Source organism: Ambystoma mexicanum, chromosome 8 (genome assembly GCF_040938575.1).
Source record: "Ambystoma mexicanum isolate Mex_15411 chromosome 8, UKY_AmexF1_1, whole genome shotgun sequence".
Taxonomy (NCBI): domain Eukaryota; kingdom Metazoa; phylum Chordata; class Amphibia; order Caudata; family Ambystomatidae; genus Ambystoma; species Ambystoma mexicanum.
Window position 1 is genome coordinate 1,233,567,412 of NC_090929.1, and position 20,222 is coordinate 1,233,587,633.

Consider the following 20,222-nt stretch of genomic DNA (forward strand, 5'->3'; position numbering starts at 1 on the left):
CAATTCATGACGCTTACTAGTAAGTCTATTTCATCTTCACAGATGCTGAAATATTTTGCAACGTTTGAAGTCTTCTTTGAGGAAAATCTTCCGAAACTGTTCCTCCACTTTAAGTCCTATAGTCTTACACCAGACATCTACCTGATAGATTGGTAAGTACCATTGTACGATTCACACAACCACTACACGATACCTGAATAGTTTACAGACCATCTCATTAGACAAAGCTGTAGGACATTATCAAATGTGTTAAAAAAAAGAAATCCACTGAAATGAAGTCGGGATTATCACACAGGTTGCTTGGGCTGGGGAAAGTCAGTCAGTGCAACTATCGAGTGACATAGAATATTTCTGTTTTGTTTGTATTTTCTAGCAAGAAAAGATTAAGTCGACGTGATTTCTGTTTAGGTGTTGCATGGGAGCCTGCAGGTGGTGTAAAAAGCATATATACTGGGCTAAGAGCAATAGGTCCACACCAGCTATTAGTGCAAAGGTCCAAGCAGAGATTTATGCGGACATAATTGCAAATTAAATACTGTAAAAATAATACCAACACTAAGGGAGTCCCTTTTACTCACGAAAGATAGGGAACTATATAGTACATAACCAATGCCTCGTCGTCATGGGATTAATTAATAAGCAGAAACATACTACATCACTTATATATTTGAATTAATCAAGTATTAATGTATAATTTTGTCAACTAGGGAGTACACAACTCAAAAAAATAAATACTGTGCTGTATTACAAAAAGTTAAAATAGTAATTTAAATCTAAAACAATAATTTTTTTATTTATACACATGTGGTTTATTACAAACCTTTGTCTTGCTTTTAAGATCAAACATCTTTGACAACACCAACAGGCAATACATTTAGTCAACATTTCTTTCCAATCTATTCGTCTGTTTCCATTCTATTCATCACTTCTTTTGAGTTTCAAAAGACACCTTCCCCCAATTTAAATAAGGGGAACACTTCCTGTAGAAATGTAACCAGAGCAAAAGTCAGTGAAACATTTTCTCCCAGCAACATTTCTGTAGACCAATCATCCGCACAATCTTTTTTTTTTTCAATTCTATGGATCGTCCTATATGTTGGGTCTTTGAGGCCGTAAGAAAAGCGTAACCTGTTTCAATGATTCCACCTACCCCACAGAATGTGCAATTTACTTAGCTCTCAGTTTGTTTGTAATCTGTTTTGTTCGATAGAAATTAAATCTAAATCCCAAAAAGCCATGTATAAATCTGGGGCAGGGGAATTTAATCAGAGATTTTGGAAGGCAGTTGTGTACCCCTTTACTTCCCATTGCAGACCTTCATAAAGCCAATGGTTGTTTTTGGCTTCCAGCGTTTGCAGCCAATCTGCCTGCCAGAGCTTTTTCTTTTTTTTTTTACCTTGTCTGGATTTAGCACCAATATCTCTTGGTCCGTCCCCATCTGTTCTGGAATAGAAAGACATTTCGATTTCCAAAAGGTCATTACGCTCTCATTACTTTTTAGGAATTCCTCCCGTAAGATATAGTATGGAATGACAGTTGCATGATAGATTTCCGGAAAAGAGATGAGGTTTTCCAAGTGACTCTAGCCACTAGTGATATACGGCCCATCTCAAACCTTATTAACACGGTTGGGATTCTGCAAGGGAGTCTTGGAACTGCTCTCCAGAAGAGTCCCTCATAAGATGCCCACACCTTCGCTGAGGTGCACACGAAGACCACTGCTCCAAAAGTTAGAACTGGGACTACTTTCAAGTTATAGAAAATGAGCACTGGTTTAATTGAAAACTTCCCATACTTCCTGTGTATCACTCACACCTTGGCTGTGAGATTTTTTCATTTTTAAATCCAGCAAGTGAGGTGCATCACAGATGCTAGGGCTTCCACACGAGCCCAGGTAAATAGTTTGTGGGATTACCGCCAAAAAGGTTTCCTGTGAGTACACCGGGGAGAACCCAAGATCAAGATATTCAATTTGGCAGAATTTATTTCCAGTTGATTTGCTGCCATATAGCCCTGTAGTACCCCCAGTATACGCTGAAGACCTTTCGGGGTTTGGTGATCAGGATCTAGGTTGTCAGCATAAAGCATCCAACCCAGGTACTGGCCTCCAATCTTGGGGGGGATTTCAGGGGGGAGAGATCATTGATCATTTTAATGAATCTGCTTGATCACTCAGGAATAAATTAAAAAGGGGCAGGCCAAAGGGCAACCCTGCTTCAGGCCCTTAGAAGTATGGATCTCCTTTGGGAGCACCCCCCCCCCCCCAAGCATTCACCCTGTTGCAAACCTTAGTTGAAGTATACAGTGCCTCCATTGGCAATAAGAGATCAACAGGGCAGCCCCAAGCTTGGAGCTCAGCCCATAGTATTCCTCTGTTGATACTATCGAAGGCCTACTTCAGGTCAATAAAGGCAAGATAAACTTTACTTTGCTTGCTGCAAGCCTTCCATTTTAGAAGGTTCAAATCAGCCCCCACCCCTTTGACAAACCCTGTTTGACGGGGGTCTGTTCCATTTGATGCCGCTATCCACTTCTGTAGATGGATAAGAATTAATGAAGGGTAAGAATTAATGAAGTGTATAATTTGCCCAAAATAGCCAAGAGGGCGATAGAGCAGACGTTTGAGGGATCCGCCCTGTCACCCCTCTGGAATATTGGAACAATTACTGCAGTCCCCCATGTCTGGTACCACGCCCAACTCATTTACTCATCCAAATAAAGTCTTGATAAAAGGCAGTCAAACCTTTGGAGAACATTTGATCATGTCACAAGTCAAGCCATCTGGGCCATGAGCTCCCACCAAGTTCATCCCCTAATCAGCTGCTCTATATGCCCTTGGTCGAAAGACATGACCCAAGGGCCCCCCTTCTCCACATGATGTACTAAACCAAAAGTCATCTAAACCAAATACGTTTCCATAGAATTCTACCCAGTCCTGCTCCAAGACTCCATTAGTCAGGAGGGGGCTGCCTGAGGGAGTGTTTGGGAGCCGATCAGTCGTCAAATCTGTTGAGTCCCATTTCGCTATTGCAATCAGCATATATTCCGAGTCACTCTGAAGGAGTTGGGCCTTGTATAAAATAAGCCAATTCTTGCAGCTCTGCTTGCTTTTCCAAGCTAGTAGAGCTTACTTCATAACCATTTTGATTAATAGTTTGAAGATCTCTTCTCAATTTTCTTTTTTTCCAAGGCAACCCTCTGATCAAACTTGTGCTTTGGAAAAAAATCTGTCCTTCTCCTATTTTCTGCTCTAGTGCCAAATTCTATCAGCAGGGGGCATGATTAGTGTCCAAAGGGATGAGTTTCATCTTCTCATTAAAACCATTCACAAAGTACATTGCATCCAATGGACTTATACGCAAGTGATTCCTGCCTTGAGTAACTTCAGGTATGAAATCCCAGGAGTCACTCTGTCTCATCCCCAACCCACATGTCATTTTTAAAAATGCATAGTCACCCTTGATTGATGGCCATTCGACCAAGTTGGTACACTAGGGATATCACCCTCAGTTTGTCCGTTCAACATTTTTAAATCCCTCAATCGCATGGCATTCATCCATTTATTAATTCTCAAATTGCCATTGATCAGAGCTCCCTTCCCAAGCTTGTTGCCGCACACTTGCGTATTAAAGATTTAAATCTCCACACAGTAGGAGGTCATCATTGTGGGCATATCCTTCGTCAATGCTTTCCATCACTTAGTCAATAGGAGTCAGTGGAAATGGCCGCCTGGTTCCAGTAGACAAGAAGCAGCATCTTGGAATTTGATGGTGTGGCCATCCTTTGAAGTAAGAGTTAATGGACAAATGAATTAGGAGCTTCGTCTGCCATGACTAACAACCCCGCCCTGTTTCTCACCAAAGTCAACAGCCCTGAGGCAAGCCTGCCTCGAAGACCCCTGAAGGCCGGGTTTAGAAAATATCCAAAACTAGCCACAACTGGGGCGGATTGTAGCCAAGTCTCCTGTAAACCTAAAACATCATAATGTTCGCCACCGAGGAGGTCTTTGCCAAACAGGTGTTTATGTCCTCCAGTATTCCAAGAGCCAAAGGTCAATTTATCGCCTTCCATTTGAGTTGGCTGTTAATTGCTGTTTGTGCGGGGTAGTGGGCACAACGGCAATGGGGAGCCCAAGAGCAAGTTTTGGGGTGTGTTTGTTATGTATGTTAAATCTTCAGTGTGCCTTTTGGAGGTGTCATGATTAGTCAAATGTCACTCTTAAGCGATTTTGCTCATTGGTGATGGCCTCTTGGCCCTCCATTAAATGTTCTCTCAGGAACTTCCTGTCCGCCAGGCTTCTCAAAATTGGGTTGTACGATGGTTTATCAAAGTTGGTCTCCTTGACTGAGGAGGTGGCTTATCCACCACTGGTTGCCACACCACCCTTTCCGACTTGGCACAATTGGGAGAGATCTGTTAGTCCAAAACCACGTGCGAGAAGTGGATGAACTGCCGCAAGCAGCGCAGACTTGATTGTAGTAGAAATCAAATGCATGATGAATGTATCCAAATTTTGTTGTTCTTTTGGAAATTCTATTATTTTGATATCTGTACTAAGTCTCAGCGAAGGAATGTGCTAAAAACACCCTTAATACATTTGCCCAGTTCAGAATAGAGCCATAATCTGACGATAAGATCCGCTCTACTAGCAGCAACTGTGTCCCATGCCAAGTTTTCTCCCTCCCCCCACCCCCGCCCCCTCTCCGCTGGGGTCTGCAGTTTGCTTGTGCGAGTTGTGCCTACTCTGGACGCTTCGCAGGCCAAGGAGATGATGCAATCCCACATCCCTTCAGAGCCCCCCGTTGTCTGAATGGAGTTTTAGGTCAGCCATGAATCACATTTCAGCTAGGGTTCTCAATGGTGGTGTGGGGGGGTAAAAATGGGAGTGGCAGAGTCCACAAGAGCAAGATTGCAGTGGGAATCCTCCACCTCCAAAAAAGACTGTTGTTTTCCCGGTGTCACTTTCAGCACCTTACATCTTGGGAGGATAGCTCAGGGGCAACACGCTTGCCTTCGAAGCAAGAGGATGCGGAGCAACACAGGTTCGGTCCCCAGGTCCGTGCTTAGAAACCTCTGGGTATTAAGCGCGTTATAAATAACTAATTACAATTACATGCCCCCTCCGTGATATTGCCAGGATCTTTCAATACAGTCATGGTCGATTTTCGACCCTGTGATGTTCTCGCTGTTTGATTATCCTTTATCGTCGATGTCGAGGACCAAACGGACTGCTCATTGGAGCGCCCCAAATCCTCCCTCGAATCCTGATTGAGCGAATAAACAGCGGTCTATGAGATCAGAATTCTCAAAGGATCTACGCTGAGGCTTGTCCATTAAAGTGATCCCTTTAGGTTGCTCAGTTGGCTTCAAAGGGTGAAGTGGGAATTGAACTTGAGGTTTCTTCTTTGTTGCTTTGGATGAGATGATCAGGGTAGATAAATACGAGGAAAAAAAATTGGTGCCATTGGACTTCCTCTATTTGCGATTGACTATATTCTTACATTTCTGTTGTTGTTGCAGTCTCTCACTCTCTCTCACTCACTCACTCTCTCACTCACTCTCTCACTCTCTCTCACTCTCTCTCACTCTCTCTCACTCTCTCTCTCTCACTCAGAACTCCCAATTTCCTTTGATGGAATATAGGGAATGGCGAGGCCTGGCCCAGTATCCTGTTTGTCCAGAGTAAGCTGTCCTTGAGTTTCAAGAGGTGGGGCAGCAGCTGGAATTCCCCTATCGCTTCTCAATTCCACCGCCCATGTAAATTGTTTTGCATTTGTAGCTGGCTGAGTCAAGATCAAATGGTATGGTTCGACTGACGAGTGTACAGAATGAGCTGTTAGATCTATCGTACACTCTGGTTTTTGTGCAGTGTTTTTCTCCATGACCTCCGCCACTTCACTTGTGGGTTTAGCTTTGTGGAATAACCCTTGCAGATTCAGATCAGTCGCTGGGGGACCACTATTTCTAGGCGGGAGTTTGTGCTTGATAATTTCAAAAAGGATCCCATTATATTTTGCTTGTCAGCATGCTCGTTATCCAGCGCCTCTGAGATTTCTTTGATGGTAAGATGAAGTTGCCGCTTCATTATCTACCCTAGATTGTAATGAAAATATGAATGATTCCAAATAGATAATTTTCAAGTGTATCATGGCCAATAAGGTTGCTTGATCCTTGAAGGATTCATTCATTGTTTCATACAGTTGTATGTATGGAATTAAGGCAATCGTTACTGCTGACATAACGTTTGCTTGGTTGTTTGAAATCCTGAAACTTGAAGAATGTGCTGGTCCACGAAGTGTTCTAGGCGAAAATAAATCCTTCTCCAATGAAGATTCAGTTGCTTGAGATCCTTGGTGGTTTAGTCGCAGAGGGGAGAGGCACATACGCACTACAAGAGATCAACAGTACTTGATTGGGCGGGATCCGTTCCAAGCCGCCAGTCGATTTCTTAGGAAATGTCTCTACAACCTTTTGAGAACCAAATCATCTTTTCGCAGAGCATTGTCAGCAGCATTTACATTAAGCTCATGCGATACTTCTTTAATCAAGTCTGTGTTACGAGCCTTGGCCTTCACATCCAGCTCTTTTTTAATCAATGCAATATCCTTTGCCAATCGTGCTGCAAGCATCAAGGGTGATGACCTCTCTCCCGCACCCTTCCCAGGCACAACACCTTGCTGAGATGCGGCTAGTGGGGGCAATCCCTCCCTTACTGAACGAAAGCCGTCTTTTTTGACAGAGTGGCTTGGATATCCTGATACGCTGCCCCAATGAGCCTTGTTGGTGATTTCAAAATCAGACCACCCGTAAATTCCGAGTTGTGGACAGCAGGCTCATTGCAGCTCCTTGGAAGAGTCTGGACCTGCACTGTGATGTCATTAGTGTTTTGCCTTATAGAAGAAACCCTTTATATGTGGGCTTTCAGGGGGTCAGAGTTAATTTGGACAGGGATCCCCATTTTACATAAGGGCAGAGCGACATCCATGGCTCACAATGTTTTTTTTTCCTTTTAATGTCCTAGTCGGCCCTGCACACTCCAGGCCCCCAGCCCATGATTTTAGCATCTTTCAAGCTGGTTACCTCGGCAGCCTGCAGCACTAGCTCTGCTAAGAGCAGAAGCTGTTCAGATACAACCATAGAATGCACTGTTACCGGCTCGGCAGTCCTTTTATTCAAAATTTGCCTTGCTTCCTTGAGGGAACGAAATTGTCAGTGTGTTCTCAGTGATCATGATTTTCACACAGCATGTTTCTTTTGCAAACCACGATAGTGGAGAAGCAGAAAATGTGTCGGAGAGCGATCAGCCAACTTGCTAACGTCCAAACAACACACAGCAAGGAAGACGCACTTACTGTGCTCTTGGGGTTGTCCCGGGAGTCAAGTTCTTCAACTTTCCCTCAGCGACGCTCTGCGTCCGGAGAGTAGATTTTCACAAGTAAGCTCCTCCTTCCAGAAACAACAAGGAAAGCAGACACAAATTCAGTCAGGGAAGAGAGCCTCCAGACGGGAAACACTCCAGACACTCCACTGTTAATACATTTGTGTTTATATATCAATTGCACAGATACGTGCAAGCAATCACTAAAGTTCTAGTCCAAACGTACATTACAAATAAGACCATCACAAAAAGTCAAAGAACTAAACGTCTCAAAACGGTGAAGAGCTGAAATGTGGGTTATAAGAAAAAAAAAACGATAGCCGTCATAGATTAGAGGTAGTCCAGTACCTGATATCAGAACATGATGGTTTTTGTCCACAAATACATCCTGGTGATGTTTTGCATTTGATTTTACCTTTACGTTGTATAATTCCTACCTTTATTTACAGGCAGTTGTTACAAAAGCGTGACTGCCAAATCGTTTCTGAAAGAACATTCTTGCTGGATAGTTGAGGAAAGTTCCTGCCAACTTGTGAACACATTTATCAGTCTTGCCAAGATCAAAGACACCCTGGCAAACCTTGAATTGCATGTTATTAGTTGATTTTCAAAAGCGTCTAGTATCCATCCTCTAATAGATGTGTCACAACCTAGCCACTCATTGCCAACAGTGGACAGCACTACTACCCAGAATCATTACAAAATATTATTTCTCCTGTTTATGCTTTTGTCAGATGTTTACTATTATGAGACAAGATCTATGGAATGATGTAAGGTTGATTTAATGGAAACATCTGGAACAAGAAGATGGTGGTTTTGCTTGCCAAGAGAAATATATAGGATACATTCCCCATTCCATCACACAGGTCTCAGCCTTCAAAGTTCTGCGGGGAAGGATGCACAGCACCAAACTGTCATGGATGGATAGGCAGAGCTAGTCTAGGGAGATACTGATAAGATAATGAGGAGACGTGATGGGCTAACAGGAGTAAGGGGAAATGGACAAGCTTATGTGTAACGTCATACGCAGAGTGATGCAGGAAAAATGAAACTTGGGTGAGATGTAGCCATGGGAGATTTGCAATTGTTAACCCCTATTGTGCCACCAGATCTAGGGAAGGAAGTAAGCTTGATGGCTGCAAATGTGTGTGCAAGGATATGAGTAGTTTGTTCCCCCAAGGGAAGGGGACGGGACTGATATAAATAAATTGATGCACTTGCACACTTGCCTACTCCTGCCATTGCACTTGTTACTGATTTTCAGTCGTGGCCACAAGTTTGTCCCAACCTCTTATCGGCTGATAACCTAACTTGACACCACTTCAAATATTTCACTGAATGTCGTCTAGCTTGCATTCAGGATTGGCTGTTTTCTAAAGGCAACCTGCCTCTTTTCCAGGCAGGCTTTTCCTAAGGGGATAACGCCCTCAGCCACATTAACTTGCTCCTTGAAACTTCACTGGGGTGCTTTAAAATATAGTCTAGCTGTTCAGCGGTTTCATTGACTTGATCTTCAGGAGCAGACTTTGGAAGAAGCTAGAATTCTGTGGGATTTCATAATGAGTCCTTGGGCTATTGCGTGCCCTTCATTCTGATAGCTGGGCTTCTGTTAGATCAGGATTTAAGTTTTCCATAGTAATGAAATCATCAAATGCCTGCTGCAAGGTTTTGTTTTTGTCCATATTCTGTTTCAGTATCTTCTGCCAAAAATCTATTTGAAGAGCGAATTGATTCATTGCCAAAGTAGGGAGTGCCATTGTCGATTCATGTATGCAAATAATACTGTGGTTTTAGATTCCACACCAATAGGCTTGCAGTGCAAGATCCAAGCAGTAGCGTGGCCTTGCACCCAGTTTTTAATAGATTAAGCTCTCTAAAACCAAGCAAGTATATTGTGCTGCAAAGCTTTGATATACCAGGACCTCTCCCTTGCATCAGTCTAGCTAGTTAATGAAGCATTCATTTTCAAAACTTTCTTTACAAATGTTGTATCTCAAGAGACTGGGATCTCTCCAGGCTGGCAAAATATAAAGCCTGTCCTCGGAGAAAAGCCACTGGTCTGTCAAGGCTCTACCAGTTTTGAATATCTGGCTTGAGGTAGGGCTTGTTTCAGTTGAGTGGCGGACAAGGGCATTTGTCAAGCTGGTGATGTGCATTATGTCCTGTGAGAAACCTGAGGGTGTTCTCTCAAGTAGACCTCGGGAAACCCTTATTGAGGTGGCCTGAGGAGGGCTGGCACTCTCAGATCCCAACCATGGGGGTGGGCGAGTGAGGGAGGATCACCTGTATAGGGGAACACAGGGTTGTCTGAAACCTTTATAGGCTAGGTACGACTCTGACCTAGTCACCCTTAAACAAAAGTGTAGGGTGGCCAAGAGAAAATGGCAGGCATCTTGTGCATCTTCTGACAAACTAGCCTGCCTCCTGCTCCAAATTTGATAAACACTTTAAGACGCTCATAGTACCCCAACTATGTGAGGTATAGTGCGAGAATCAGAAACTCCCCCCTCCCCCTCCTCCCTACTTTAAGGGAAGCGGTCATTATGGTTTTGCTGGAACCAAAGAAGCCGGCAGAGCACTGCGGCTCTTACAGACCGCTACCACTAATGAACACAGGCGTTAAGATTTTCCCGAAGTCATAGCCACCCGTCTTTTACCATATACGAGTTATGTGATTCCCCCTGATCAATCGGGCTTTATACCTGGGCGTTTCACGTCACTCCATCTACGTTTTCTTTTTAATATTCTGCCCCAAATCGGCCCTAAAGTGCAGGCGGTAGCAGCAACGCTTGATATTCAGAAGGCGTTAGACTCAGTTTCGTGACAGTTTTATGAGTTACGTCCTGGGTAAATTGCATTTTGAGCCCAATTTTCCATCGTTGATTCAACTGTTATATACATCTCCATCCATCAGAGTCAGAACAAATGGGATACTCCCGGCCCCCGTTTCGATTTTTTCGATCTATGTAACTGTAAGTCCGCACTCTATCCGTTAACGGATAGCACAGAAGAACCACAGAACCTGCTTGGATACTTGGGAGTGGTAGCGACCAGACATCCCGCTACATTAATGGATCGTAATTGTGATTCGTATATACACCAGCTAGCAGGTAAACTTCAGTGTCTTGGTTGAGGTTGCCGCTCACCATAGCAGGTAGAGTGACTTTTATAAAGATGGTGAGCCTCCCAAAACTTTTATACCTTTTTCTAAATATTCTACTTTGGCCTGGAGAGCGATTCTTTAAGGAACTTGACAGGGACATTGACAGTTTTATGGGACATGCTGGAGCGGTGCGTCTAAAATGGGATACATCATCTAGACCCTATTCCTGTGGGGGCCCCACAGCACCTGACTTTAGAAGGTATTGGATGATGGCCCAAGCACAATACGCTGCCTATTGGTTTGCGGATGGTTCCCTCTATCGCATATCAAAATTGAGTGACATTCAGCGGGAGGCCACTATGTTCGGTCGCTGGTACTCCCTCTACTATTTAAGGATCCTTGCCTGTTCAACCCTGCCAGTGTGACTGCGTTTGCATGGAGCAGTGTGTGGAAACTGATGGGGGTGGGGGGGTCTCAACCATTCCATGGCGATTTACTAATATGGAATTGTATCCCATCCCTCTCAAGGGTAAGTACGAATGATGTGCGACAGTGGTTCCTAGATCGATTTCGTGACCCTAAGGGATGTATATGTAACAGGGGAATGTATCTCATGCATAGGCAGTCTACGTGCTTGCTCCAATACGGAGGACTGTGCAGGGCGGTCCGGGAGACCTGGGAGGGGTTCCTGGTAATGCCTCCTAATGATCCTCTGCTGGAGTTCGTGATGTGTGTGCTTGACACCCGGGGTTGGTTATCGAAACTATATGACCCGAGAGAAAATCGTATGCAGACCCCTCTGGGAGGATGTGTATGCAAACTCGTAAGGTGTCTTTCAATTCCAGGTTCTGTTTGATTCAGTTCAAGGTACTCCACCGATATCACTATACTCCTGCTATAAACTGCCTATTGCATAGATTTGAGTCACTAAAGAAATGTTTTCACAAGCTGGCTGACCTCTGCATGCTACTGGCGGTACAATGCATATTATTGCTATGGCTAAAACCCACCAGCCCAACGATTCCCCAATGGCTGCACGCTGTGACCTGGGAATCATACAGGGTGTAACAGTGGGACACTCTACAACCAATTTGAAACAGGGCGGTTGATATCTGGTTGCCCTATAAGGCTTATTTCATAAGGACACGGGAGGATGAAATCGACACTTGATGAACTCTTGCTGGTAATGACCCCATGCTCTTGGGCGATTTTGAGAGGGGGATGATACCCGTGGTCACAGTATTAGATGAGGGCCAGAGTCTAGCTGCTAAATATGTCTGTATAATGTGACCAACTGTTTGGAATATTATGCAAAATGTTGATGCCAATAATAATAGTATTGTGATATCAAATGCTTCAATAAATAGTCGTACAAAAAATTACATTTTATTATGTACACACCAAGGTTAAGGCTGTTAAGCAAGCTAGTACTATTCACAGTAAAATCACAGTAGAATAAAAGGTTCTATCCTTTAAATCAAAATAGAATAAAAGGAGGCACACTTTAAATCAAAATAGGATAAACGCAATGTTAAAACTCTTGTAACGGGTAAGCAAACATATGGAACACTCTGGTAACTTTAAATTAACTCCTGCTTAACGAGGCTTCAGATGTCCAACCCTATACTAGGTGCTACACATAGAGTCAAGAGGGCACTGGTGGACCAGTGACCAAGGTTGAAGAGGAAGGAAGCATGTGAGTAATTGGTAGAGCTAAGTTCTATGAAGCAGTCTTCATGTTTGCAGGTAAGTACAGTAGTTTTAGAAAACTAGGCCCTATGGGTTATTCACCCTAAGAGGACCTAGGGAGCCCTTGTGAAGGGTGCATGTAATTGCTTAACTGCAGCCTCCTGGTGCACTAAATCACACAGCAAGACCAAGGCAAGTACCAAGGCTTGAGACTGTACCCTTTCAGAGGAGAATTTGCTGCAGTAGGTCCGGCCACCAGGTGAGGCAACAGATGTCCCTGAATTGTGTTTCCTCACCTGGAAGGCTTAAGAAGGTCCTTTTGGAGGGAGTGGCCGGATGCACTGCAGCAGTGGGATGCCCATTAGTGGATTTCCATGGCTCAGGTGTGTTTGAGCCTTTCACAGGTTCTGGATGCAGATCGGTTATCGTGCGGCGGAGTTTGCGTCCTGTCTCCGTCCTCATCTCGGTTGAGGGGACTGGAGGTCCAAAGGATGCCTACCAAGTTACAGACTAAACTGACCTTTGCCAGAAGTTACACAGCAAAAAGGCACAGAACATCAGGTATTTGTGAATTGCAGGCTGTGGAGGTTGCAGCTGTTCCAGGGAGTGTTCAAATGGTACTGGATGATCCCATCCGTCCAGGTGAGGAAGTTGTCCTTTTCGGGTCTTCCCTGTCATTCAGAAGTTTATGTTGAGATACATTGGTTACTCAGCTGGCACTGGTGGTTGCTGGAAGTGGCTGCAGGTGTCCTCCTCCTTATTCTGCTGCAGATCTTCAGTCCAGTGGTCATCTCTGGTGTTAGTTTTAAGACCCTTGCTTTTGATATTGAAGAACTGGCTGAGCCCACCAATCGTACCACAAGCTTCTCATGGAAATCTGGGGGGGGGAGGGGACTGTTAAGGGGGACAGCCAGCCCCCGAGTTGGAACTGGTTCCAAGCAGGCACATTGGAGAACAGACTCCTCCCCCATTTCCTGCCCTTTCACGCACACAGAAGGCCTTGGCCGGCTTTCCAGGGGAAGCCCGCCAAAGACAAGACTCATTGAGACCACCCTCCCCGAGCTAAGTAGAAGAAGGCCTCACAAAACAGGTCATCATGAGATGGCGAGAAAAAAGGACAGTCACTATTTTAAGGGGAATGATGCACCCTGTGCTCCCTGTTGCAGCTATGAAGACAGCCTGCAACACAAGTTCACAAAAGCTGGTAAAAAAATATCCACTGTCACAAGCCACTCAGATAACGTGTCACTGTAACTAGAAAGTTACAGGATACGTGGAAAATGGATACATTGTGTCCCCTCAGCTCTCCAGATAAGGTGGGGTGTGCAGATTCCACAAAATGGAGATCAGGGTGGATGCAAAATATCACCCAGCCCTGATAATAAAATGTTATCACAGAAAAGTAAAAAGGAAAGCCGAAGGAGCTTCCGAGTAACACTGCACAGAAATGCTGTGTGCTGCAATATGAAATTGCAGATGCCATTAAGTTGGATGAAAGGATAACTCCAAAGGAGAGTATCCAAAGGAGATACAAAAGGTTCCCAAATACAGAATGAAATCCTCAGTGAGTGTGGAAAAAGGCTCCCACTCAGCAGAGTTAGACTTTTTAAAAAATACAAGAGTCAGCAAAAAGTACAGGAGTTATCACAGGTGAGGAGAACTTTACATAAAAAGGTATTCTACTCTATCAACCCACTATGAAGAACTGTATGAAACTCAGACTTGATTAAGGATCACACATATTGGTATGGACAAGAAAGAAGAGCTGTCTCTTTAAAGAGAGACCTCCATTTAACACAACGGTCATCCCGCTTACAGTATCTCACTGCCAGGATGAAATAGAACTTAACAGAATATTTGCCATTATTGAGCGCTGGATGATGCAGAATAATCTCGCTCTCAATCGTGGCAAGACGGAACTCATGGTTGTTGGTTCAGTAAGCATCCTGTCCAAATTGGACCCAGACTATAAACATTTTTTGTTGGTGGATGTAGAAATCATTACTCTCCCCAAGGTCAAAATCCTAGGAGTTGTTCTAGATCAGGTGTTAGATATGAGAAACCTTGCGTAGGTTGCACTGTTGCTTTGGCAACTTAGCCCACCTGAGACCTTAAATCTCTCAGGACAACGCAGAAGCAATTGTGCGAGTCATAATAGGCGCAAAGATTGATTATTGCTGCAGCCTTTTGGCAGGAGCTAGCAAAGCCTCCATCAATCTGCTTCAAGTAGTTCAAAATGGGGCTGTGAGAGTGGTGTTGGGCTTCTCAGCACGTGCCCACGTAACTGAGTCACGCAGTGCCTTGCAATGGTTGCCTGTGGAAGCTCGTATAATATTCAGGATACTATTAATTACGTTCAAGTGCCGAATCGGCACGATGCCGACCGATTTACAAGACCATGTTAAGGAAAAACCTATCAATAGAAACCTGAGATCTAGCAATCAAAATCTCTTATTTCTGCCTCGATGGAAGACTAAGAAGGTGCCGGGAGGAGCATTTTTCGATGTAGCCCCCTCCTTATGGAATGCATTACCTATCACTCTGACAACCCATCGATCCTTGAGTGTGTTTAAAAAAGAGTTGAAAACTTGATTGTTTCGTTAAATAATTGGACTCTGGTGCCCGCCTGTTCGGTCCTCTGGACAATCTTTGACTTTCCATCTCGCCTGGACCCATCTGTTTTTCTCATGAGTATTGTCTTGTCCACGCCCTCACACCTAAGGGTTTATGGTTGCGCTTTATAAATGAATTAAAGTAAAGTAAATTAGGACGAAGAAACTAGAAGAGGACACGTCGAGCCTTTGGGAAGCTGAGAGAGGCCTATGCATGCAGTGGAAGCCCACGAACAGCAGAACACCGGAGAGAGACAGAGCCGCGGACCGCACAACTTTCGAAAGTGCTTCGGATGTAAGAGTGAGACGCTAGAGATCGAATGTATATGTAGACGGAAACACCAAGGAGACAGGAACTAATCACCTAGTGGTGGCGTGACCACTACAGCTTCATGGTGGGCCCATATAACACCGCCGAGACCAGTAGTTTGAGGAATCGGCAAGACAGCCGTTCATACATAGTGATACGTGACTGCCGAGAGGAACCCGACCGAGCGAGACACTGGCAGAAGCAAGAAGCCGGTGAACAGGAACAAACCATGAAGACTTGAGCAGGTACCGGCCCTGGAGACGTTCCCTGCAGATACCAAGAAACTGGGAGAACCGGGAGGCCGCAAGTGACTGATTACAAAGCAAGAGAAACTCGTCCTACTGAAACTGACAAGAACTGGAAAGTAAAGTTAATGAAGTGGGGTCAGGAAAGAAAGAAAAAAAATAGTTACTGTGAAACCAGCAGGACAGTTTTTTCGGCCTTGGCTTCAAAGCACTGACTACAGGATCTACCTTCCCCTAAGTGTACCAGCATCTGGGGCATATGAATAGGCAGCAGTGAAGCATTTCACCCCCTCATCAGACTCTGTGGCAGTGCTCCAACAGGGTACAATGGATTTCTGGGACACTAGGTGTGACTTTTTAAGCAGCACCTCCCCTCAACTTAAACTGGGGAGCTTCAAAGACAAATTCATGGCACACAGGGCTAGTGCCTGACAGTTGGCTGTAGGTGGACAAAAATGCCCTTATTTTGAAGACAATGCTTGCCATTTCAAAAGACTGTTCTGAATTAATAAACTTTAAGACTTTTATTTCTGCAACCGGGAAATGCAGGAATGCAGCGTTTAACAGTTTAAATGTAATTTTTGTGGCATTAAATCAAGATATTGTGGCTTTCCCTAGCATGTAGGAGATGCAAATGGCAGAAAAATGTAAATCATGGTAAAAGTATGCTTGGTGCAACTTTACAATTTAAGGCTCTGTGATAATAGGTACACATATATAACGTAGAATTTTAGGTGAAATATTTCCCACTGAAAAGTGCAAAAGATTATTAGGAGGGCAAAATGACAAAGTACAGACTAGGGAGTCGGAATGCCATGCTCTGTATGAAATGTGTCATTTGCCTATGTGATTTTCAAAAACGCCACAAATGTAAAAATGTGCAATTTAGGTCATAACTGATTTTTGGCAAATATGACTGTGGGAGGGCATGGACCATTAAAGCTCACACCATAAAATTGATCCTTGAAGCCCAACCGGTTGACAGGAAGGCGGTAACAGTAAACCCTGACCAATCCAGTTATTAGAAGCATGTCAAGCCAAAGGCCTGCCCCCATGGTAAATCCTGTGATATCACCCGCCTTATAAAAGGGGGAGACAGAGACAAAGGACACTGTTCTGAATTTTCCAGCTCCTGCGTATCCAGATATTCCATATTCATCTTGCAAGATTCCAGGTTGCACTACCAGGCCAGAGCATAGCTGACCGGATCCAGGCAGGACGATTGATCCAGAAAAAAAATGACTAAAAATCCCAATAACTCAAGGGGAAAGGTGGCTGAACCCTCTCTGGGATTATCCAGTGCTACCCGGTGCATCCAGCTGAGGTGCCGCTGTGCAGTGACCAGATCATTGCCCTGCTGTTTTCTTCTGGGAGAGCTTGCCGTTGTGACCAGTGACCAGATATTGCCTTGCTGTCCAGAAACCTGATGCGCTGTCCAAAATACCCCATTCAAGTGCTTGTTGTATTTCCCTCCACCCAACAACCACAAACTGCCTCCCTTGCTCTGTATCCTGTATTAGATTCCACCCCATAGAAATCCCATAACTGCCTTAGCAGAAATCCTTAAAAATGTCAGAATCCTGTCCATATGTTAGCGCCATTCTTCCACTAATTTCTGTCTTATGTAAGTCCTTAGTACTATTTTGATTAAACTAATTAATTCCCACATAAAGATCCACATGGCGCAAAGGGGTTACACTTGCAAAGTAACTTGTGTCGCGGGTGGCGTCTCTTTTCTAGCCACTAAAATATAGTTTCTGTAAAACATGTCCTTTCCTTTCCAAACCGATTTTCTCTGTTAACTGCTTTTATTTTTAAAACTGAATTTCCTTTCATGAAATCTCATCCAGTCATCCGTTTAGTCACTCTTTCACTTGTATATTATCCCTGTGATGTGCATCTGTCATTCAGCCTAAAAACCGCATTCCGATTCTGTCTATTTCAGCTGTTTTTCAAACCGTTTTGACATCTAAACCTGTGTAAATTAGCAAATGCAATTTCTATGCGTGTGATTTGGCTGCACCGTGTTGTCACTTCAAAGTTGATTTTTGAACTGTATGCCCGTTGTTGGTACCTTGCCTTGTAGTTGCTAGTGTTCTTACATCCCTGATACTGTTTTATCTCATATTTACCTCAGTCATTCAACCGTACATTTAAATTAAATATTTAGTAATTCTGAGTGCTATTTTATACAATTGCAAAGGTTTTAAAATCTGATTTTTCCCTTCCATTTCATGGGGAAAGGTCTGATTTTAATTCTGCATGCTGCCTAGTATACCTGCCTTGCTGCTCCTTTCTATCCATATACATTTGATTATATGGATTTGAGGGAGCATTGCGTGGGAAATCTCAACTCGGGTGCTATCTACCCGAACAGTAAAATTGCTCCCCTTCATTTGTGCTTTGGATATGTTATAGTAGAAGGTCAAACTAAGTGTATTTCATCCAGTGTACCTTGTAATTATCACCCCATTGGTGATTGCTGCCCAATATTAAATTTGTGTGATTTTCTTTGATTTTAAATAAAATAAATATTGTATTACCACCCACCGGCCTAGTTCATGGTCCATTGTGACCCGGGGTATTTGTAAAAGGTTGTGTGAGACCGGTTGGGTGCCAGCTCAATCCGAATTCTAGGAAAAGTAATTGTGCGCTGCATCCTAGGCTAGTGGCAAGAGTCCTGGTCTGGTGTGTGACGCCCGATTAGAATCCTTAACAGGGTCTGACCAGAATGTATCCCCCGGTCAAGTGCCCTCATTAGGTCTCTGACCTTAACGTGGTGCTGGGCGCACTCGCCCACAAGCCTTTTGAGTCCATGGGGTCAGTGGATATCAGGCTAGTTACTACAAAGACTGCTCTTCTGGTTGGCCTTACACCAGCATGCAGGATCAGTGAGATACAGGTGCTGGAGGCTTCAGAGCCGTATACCACATTTCAGCAGGACAAGATGGTGCTTAGGACGCACCCGTCATTTCTCCCCAAGGTCGTGTCATCTTTTCACCTTAATGAGGAGATAGTACTTCCAACATTCTTTGCAGATCCAAAGGATGAGACTCAAAAAGTATTGCACTGTCTGGATGTCAGGCATGCTAAGATTTTACCTGGACAGTACAAAGAGCTTCCGTAAATCGAATGCCTTGTTCATTACTTTTGGCGGGTCAAAACCGGACTGTCAAGTGTCCAAGGCCTCAATAGCAAGGTGAATGGTGATGGCCATCAAGGATGTGTATGAGGGGCAGCACAGGCCTTTGCCAGCAAATGTGCATGCCCACGCCATCAGAGCCAAGCCCACGGCTGTGGCCTTGCAGAGACACGTTGTGTGGCAGACGTTCCGCAAGGCGGCTACTTGGACTTCCCCATCGGCCTTTTACAAACACTACTGCCCGGATGCCAATGCCAGATCTGACACAGCATTTGGCCAGGCCATTTTGAAGAACGTGTTCTCTTGGAGGGGCAACCCTCCTCCCTAGGGCACATTCAGTTGTAAAGAAACCCTCTGCCGACCCCTCCTGCCCTGCCAACTACAGTCCAATCTCCATCACTCCTTTCCTGGGCAAACTCCTGGAAAAGCTAGCCATCTCCCTGCTTAATCTTCATACTGAATTGGTTGGTTGTCTCCATGACCATCAGTTTGGCTTCAGAACTGCCAGAAGCACTGAAACTGCTCTCCTGAACATCCGTGAAGACCTGCTTTCCAACCTTGACTCCAATACACCCTGTGTCCTCATCTTACTTGATCTCTCTTCTGCCTTTGCCATCCTGCTCAACCGTCTCCTTGATAACCTGGGAATCACCGATCAGGCCCTGGATTAGCTAACCTCTTTGCACTCCGATCGACCCTCCGAGGTACAACTGGAGTCCTTCCTCTCCTCTATCTTTACCTGTGGTGTTCCCCAGGGGTCTACCCTCTCTCCCTGGCTGTTCAACCAATACCTGGCACTTCTTGTCCACCGCATTGCCGCTCTCTGCCCCAACTTTCTGTGCTATGCGGACGACACTCCGCTCATTTACAGGCTCCCTTCCGCCACCTGTTCTCCTTCTCTCATCTCTGACTGCCTTTCCGCTATCCAGGAGTGGTGTGCCGCCAATGATCTTTACTTTAATGCCAGTAAGACCAAGATTCTCCTCATCGGCACACCTGCTCCTTCCTTTCCTGTCGCTCTCTGGCCAAGACTTGTCCTTGGACTCAAGCCCAGGGATCGTATCTCTCCAGGACTGAAATCTCTGCACTGGCTCCCAGTGGCTGCGAGGATGAAGTTCAAAACCCTCTGCATTGTCCACCAGGCCGCCTGGGGCCTCAATACTTCCAACTCTCTCTTCCTAAATATCTTCCTTCTCAAGCTCTTCGCTCATCCGCCTCCAACTCCCTCAGGGTCAATCGCTTCTCCAAGCAACGAGTTGGTGGTAGATCTTTCTTCGGCTAGGGCCTCCCTCTGAAACAGCTTCCCTGCCTCCCTGAAACTTGAGGAGAACCATCTCCGGTTCTGGATGCACCTCAAGACCTTCCTCTTCCGCCTTCTCTCCTCCTCTCCCCTGCTGAATTCCGGACTGAAACTGCACTGGTCACCTGGCTCCCATTTGAGCTCGAACCCAGGTCCACTCCCCGCCAGCTGCACACCTGCACTGCCTCCCAGGCAACCCCTGCACTTGGGGGATGTTTTCTGTATCCCTACAGTCCCCACTTTCTGACACTACACTTGATGTCTGCACTTACTCCTGCACTTGCCACTAGCTGGCTGCACTTTTATCTCTGTTTTATTTATTTTATTTATTCTTTACTGTTGATCCTATGTATTGCACTGTCCCCTCTCCCTCCCCCCCACACTTACTCTCTCCTCCCTGCCCCCTCCCCTGCACTTGGGCGATCTCAATGTCACTGGGCCTA

At 44.8% G+C, this 20,222-nt stretch overlaps 1 protein-coding gene across 3 annotated transcripts in view; it reads left to right on the forward strand.

Annotated features, from left to right (window-relative positions):
- The window catches only part of TBC1D12 (TBC1 domain family member 12), a 684,903-nt gene that overhangs the window by 597,438 nt on the left and 67,243 nt on the right, over positions 1–20,222 (forward strand). For all 3 annotated transcript variants that reach the window (XM_069611336.1, XM_069611337.1, XM_069611338.1), the window contains one exon: positions 43–152. In XM_069611336.1, the coding sequence (XP_069467437.1) occupies positions 43–152 (110 nt within the window). The remainder of the gene's footprint in view (positions 1–42; positions 153–20,222) is intronic.